General features: G+C 34.2%; 1 protein-coding gene across 2 annotated transcripts in view; it reads right to left on the bottom strand.

Annotated features, from left to right (window-relative positions):
* The window catches only part of LOC110039532 (golgin-84), a 33,002-nt gene that overhangs the window by 1,827 nt on the left and 25,175 nt on the right, over positions 1–6,000 (bottom strand). The window contains exons 13-18 of one of the 2 annotated variants that reach the window (XM_020744629.1): positions 2,345–2,422; positions 1,786–1,854; positions 1,584–1,631; positions 1,394–1,489; positions 1,231–1,307; positions 198–243 (exon numbers count right to left, since the gene is read on the bottom strand). In XM_020744629.1, the coding sequence (XP_020600288.1) occupies positions 198–243; positions 1,231–1,307; positions 1,394–1,489; positions 1,584–1,631; positions 1,786–1,854; positions 2,345–2,422 (414 nt within the window). Of the gene's footprint in view, positions 1–197; positions 244–1,230; positions 1,308–1,393; positions 1,490–1,583; positions 1,632–1,785; positions 1,855–2,344; positions 2,423–6,000 lie in introns of those variants that run through there. The other variant, XM_020744630.1, reaches the window with a different exon arrangement.

Here is a 6,000-nt window from a genome sequence, read left to right as displayed (position 1 = left end):
TATATATATATATTATTTTAAAAAAAATTGTTTTTAAAAACACTCAAAACGCCTAAAAGATATTTGATTGTTCTAAAAATGAGCTACCACAACCAAACATGCTTCAATTAAAAAAAAAAAGAAGCATAAACAAAACAAAAAATAAAAAGTAATCCAAATGGGGCCTAAGGAATGAAGAGGAACTGAATATAAGAAACCTGCATGCTTGCTGCAGCCATATGTCTGTGGTGTAATGGAAGAGGTCTGCAGGTCAGAAACCAGTGAAGCAGAAAGCAGTTAGGGTTCATTTGAATCGCCAGTCAAGGAAAAAAAGGGAGGAAATAGACTTATAAAACCCAAAACTATGTAATTTTGTGATAAGTGATATCAGGTAATTCTATTGCTTGGAGCAGTCTTAGAGCTGTTTACAAATCTAAACATTCAAGCAGAGTAGTGTAAAATGCAAGAATATATATCTGCAATTATTGTATTTTTAAAAATCTATCAGACAAAATACTGTCAAAACGGGTATCACTACAAGCTTCTAAGTCCTATTAGGCTGTACTTCAATTTGACCATAACAATCCAATTCCAAAATCCAAGCCCAAAAATACAAAACAAAAAGAATTTTCATGTTTGGCGAGGAATCATCTTGCACAAGTCAGAGAAGAAAAATACATGGACAAGAAGCAAGTTTAACATGTGATTATAAGGGCATATAACAGAAATATGTGATATTAAATAACATTTTGAATTATGGGTGCATTCCCATCACCTGGGTTTTGAATACTTCAGCTGGACAATAAGCACATAACTCATAACCAAAGCAAACCGAATGAAGATAAACAAGGTGCTAGAATGCCTTGTATATTGATTAGAAACAAAGTAAAAAACCCTAAGGTGCTGGGTTCAAATGCTCACCCTGCCTCAAGAAAAGAGTCATTTACATACATAGCACACAATTCTCTTTTATTTATACATCTAACACCTAAACATCCACATTAACATGCCTACCGATCAAATATTTAACATCACATAAGAAATACCACCATCACTATTTTTTCAAAAGTGGAATACCTCATGTATAGGTTTATGTCACGAAAGTGTTAAAAGTGCACGCGGAAAAAGAAAAAAAAAAAGATGAGTCAGTAAACACTAACGAATAACTGAGAAGCAAGGCGCAAATAGAATGGTTAACTGGTTGAATTGAGAGAGGATTGCATTCATAAATCTGAGGAGAGGTTAACATACTCGAGAGCTTTTATATCAGTGTCTTCTTCCCAAAATACTGAAGAACGACGAGAAGCTCTGCTTCTTTCTGCTTCAACCTAAAAGCAAATTACATGTCAATAAGGCGAGTATTTTGCATTAATTAAATAAAAAATGCAAAGATTCATTAAAATAAAAAGACCACCTGAGTCTCTTGCAATCTATTTATTTCTTTTTGTATCTGAAACTCAGCTGCTGCCTTCTCACTAGCCATGGCCTCCAGCTGTGTTTGCTTGTGGTACTGGGAAAAAAAAAACTTCCAGTAAGTTTCCAATTTTTTTAAAATCTCCATTAACATTATTTTTGCTCGAAAGATGTAGCTTGATGCAACTCACTAACAAATCAGTAAGCTCACGGTATCTATTCTCTAATTCCATATGTTCCTGTAAATCATAAGAAATGAGCAAATGTGAGATCTTTTAACTGTTTTCTCTTGATAAACATATTTTATGAGGCCATTAAAATTCATCCTCATCTCTTATCAATTATCATTTTAAAAAATAGCAATTACTCTAAGAAAAAACCAGTAGAACTTGCCTGGCGTGAGTAATGGTCGGCATCCCGCTTCATTCCAGCCATTTCAACTCTCATTTTTTGCAATTCAGCCTGCCACATTTCAGATAAGGTGGCGATTCAGCCATATATACATATCAACTAGAGGTGCTGCATGATTTCTTTCAAGCCATCAAGCTAAATAAATTTACAGATTCGCTTTTGGTCACAACATCTAAAACATTCTAAAGCACTTTAAACTAAATGAATTAAGAGGGGTTTACATACATACCTGATAGCACTCAATTCTAATGAATTTACATATCTAACACCTAACTTTTACTTTTTTACATTTATACCACTGAAATCAATCAAATCACATAAAAATAACACAATTTTAACTATTAAAAAGTGAAATACACCTTATGAATAGAGAATGTCGTAGTGGGTAGCATGTAAAAATTAAGGTTTAGGCATTAGATATGTAGAATTGTAAGTACATAAGAATCAAGTGGGTTGTACGTAAATTTCTCATGAATTAAACCACAGGAGCTATAGCATTGAAAATAAAACAGAATTTGTCGAGGGAATAGAGAATAATTACCTCCATGGAAGAAATTTTGTTTTCAGCCTCTCTCTGACATTGCCGTGCTCGCTCAACTTCTTCTTGCCATGCTTGTATCTGATTTTGAAAAACACAACAGAAGAAGAATATATAAAATAAAAAAGAATAAGCATCGAGAAAACAACCACCATTGGCTTTGCCGAGCCAAGAACAAAGAAGTCGGAACTATATGAAATGTGATAAAATAAAAATTTTCAATTGTCATAGACGTGAACATCAATGATCGATGCCTTAAACTAGATTAACGAAAGGCGGGAAAATTACTTTGAGATAGAAGATGTAAGGGATGAGATGTGAGTTTGAAAACTATCTAAAATTTTTTATCAGAAAAAAAAAATCTATTACTGGATTGAAAGGATCACACTCTAGTGTTATCGAGGAACCAAGAAGATCACTTAATCACATGGATTTTGCAATTTCTATGCCATATTCGGGCCTATATACTACATGGACAAAGGAATTCAATCATGATTTTTCCTTGCAATTGATAAGCACCATTTAGCTTATAAAGTACTCCTAAGCCAAGCAAATCACAATTTGGTTACTGATTGCATGCCGAATGACAGTTATTGCAACTAAAATCCAATTAATTGAACCAAGACTGCCTTTAGCTAGTAACTCTTTGTTTTTTTTATTTGGCCTCATGGTTTCATGGAAGGTGGGTAAATTTACAACCCACATAAGTTCACCCTATTTTATCAGTTTGTTGCCATTGAACCAGGCTCCCCAATTATATTATTTTGGGTACCATGTTTAAATAGCTACCTTTTTGGAGACCTCACTGTCACTTATAATGTCTGGCTCTGGTTACCAATAAGTCGATCTATTAAACAATCCTAAAGTAACCAAATGTATTTAAACTCAAATGTCACAACTTCGTAGGCCATGAGATCGTTATATGCTACTTTTTTGGTATTAAAATTATTTTAATAAGTAATAAAGTTCAAAACACTTCAATTTCCTTTATCATTAAGATTCTCGCTAAAAGTATAGCTCCGATATGGCAGAAAAGGAAACACGGTGATTTGTCTCCAATGCCAAATTAGTCCTTTGCAACATCATCTTTTGTGCCACCACCAACTTCTACAACGATTTCATATGTTCCTCCACCTCCTAATTCTAGTGCAAAGGCTATGAAAGCTGTTTCCATGACACCTCACTATGTGTGGGATATTGATGCTACTCTAACAAACTCCACAACTTATAAAGCTACAATTTTCATTGTTTAATATTATTGAGGAGTGTTGTGGTGGAGATTGCTCATTACATTGATGGTCAACTTTTGCAAATTGGACACTGATGCCAATTTCTGCTTCACCATCATCGTCAAAGTTTTCTATAATTTTTACCACATCTACATCATATAGAGTTTTTGTTAGTGATGAGAGCAAGCATGTTCTCGACATCAAGGTGGTGGGGATGAGCATTGAAGTTAGGAACTATAATGAAAACAGTTCTTGTGAAATTCTACCATCACATTCTTGTTTTGCTATTAAATGATCCAATTCATAGTAACACTTGATTCTTAGTCTCAAAATCTACAAAGTCAAATCTTTAACAAAACAGTTAAAATTGGTGAAATTGCGGGTCAATACCAGCAAACAGAGTGAATGACAAATTGCCAAACATGGTGAATTCATCCCAAAGGTGGCTTGAACTTTGTTTGCATTGGTCTTATGTCCATACTAAGAGATTAACACTTCAAAACTACTTTTGAGTACGGTGTCCATGATTACCTAATGATACTAATCAGTTTTTTAGTTGTCTAATCGCAACATACACTGTGATCCAATCCATCTTTTCTATGGAAACATTCCAACTACACCAAGGGAAAATCCTATGTTGAGGGTTGAGATGCTGACATACCCTTGGTGACCTGAACAACTATGTCACAAATTATGGAGAAAATTTATTATTTAAACACTGATCTTGAGTTTAACTGGGTGATGTGCACTTGCTTTAGCGAGGTTATCCTTTTCTTGATCACCTCCAACCTGTTAAAAATTTGTTTGTTGATGCTTGCATATTTAGCATGTTTTCCACACATAACATCAAGCCAATGATAACAAAATGATAACTCCATTTCTCCTGCATGCCACATATTAGTCTTACCAAAACTAATTCGGATTTAGCAGACAACATTTTCTAATATCTGGACTATCTTGTAATCATGAAGCTTCTAGGAAAAAAATTTTCAACCTTGCCTTCAATCCTATGATTGCCTACATTCTTGAGGAGAAATACACCATTGCTAATCTCAACAGCCAAATAAAATTCTTAAGCATTCCTAGGTCACAGTTTCAAGAAAGTTATTGCTCTTTAACTTCATTCAAAAGGATAGGAGGTTATTGACTTTAATTGCAACAATGATGAAGAAATAGCGCAAGGTATAGATCAAGATTGATTCCTCTCATCAACATGCTTGCACATGAATAAAATAGGAAAAAAACAACAAGAGCTTTCTACGACTATGGTGAGTTAGCAAATTGTTTTGAACAACCTGAGACAAGTTGACCAATAAAGTTGGAGACCAATAGGGTCCAACAGATGAACTATAGGGCCAATGACATGACCGATTACAAAATCAAGAGGAAAGTACAATGCTTATATTTGGGAGACCAATAGCCCTATTAAGATCCATCCTCATTGTCAGATGCTTTTTGATGATTTTTATGATTTGTTGTTTTAGTTTTTTTTAATATTTTTCTAAATTTCCAAGATAATTTGTTTGAGTTGGGTTTTAAAACTATATTAATTGTTAATTTCTCAACTCCTTTTTGACAAGTTTCAAAAAGTAGAGGGTCTCTATAGATATGCTTTATTCTGATTTTAGCACTTTATTCTATTTACAAATGACAGCAAAATATTTATTATTAGAAGTGTAATTCTATGATTTCCTAAATATGAATTCCTATGTTTTGAAATTATTTGTTTTCATTCAATTTGTTATTTGATTGGTCGTATCCAAGAGCAAGCATTTTAAGAGACTAGATAAACTAAAAATAATAAATCCTGATCATCAAGGCTTGTTTAGTTGGCTTTAAAAAAATATGAAAAATATGATTGTATTTACTTGACTCTACAGTAAAAATATAGAAGAGAAGGACTTGATTTGATTCTTTCTATAGTTGAAGAAGTTGATGAGTATAAGGCTAAATTTATTAAGCTATGCAACAAAGGTAGGCAATATGTAGGTTCATGGGCTATTTTAGAGTCAAAGCAAGAGGCAAGTTAGAAGAACCGGAGCAAAAAGCATCAACAAAAGTAAAGCAGATGCCTTCATTGTAGTATTTGTTAGAAGCAACTCAAAGCTAAGTGACTGCTTGCTCGAGATCCCTTTGAGCTCTTTTGCCCTCCCAAGGATGTCAACACCATCACCACTACTCTCTCTTTGACAACATCAAGACCACCAACATCTAGCCCTTTCACGCTTCACGCTGCTCATATCCCAAACAATTGCTTCCTCTTTCGCTGTACCTTTCTCCTTTGACTGATCACCAATGCCACATCTCCCCTAATACCCATGTCAAGTTTAGCATGGTCACCCGGGAACTAGACTGCCACTCCTCCTAGCCCAATCGGTGATCTCTTGTGGATGGGCATTAGAAAATGGAATGCAAATATCTGACTTGTTG

Source organism: Phalaenopsis equestris, unplaced genomic scaffold (assembly GCF_001263595.1).
Source record: "Phalaenopsis equestris unplaced genomic scaffold, ASM126359v1 Scaffold000002, whole genome shotgun sequence".
Taxonomy (NCBI): Eukaryota; Viridiplantae; Streptophyta; class Magnoliopsida; order Asparagales; family Orchidaceae; genus Phalaenopsis; species Phalaenopsis equestris.
This window is presented reverse-complemented; position numbering and strand designations above follow the sequence as displayed.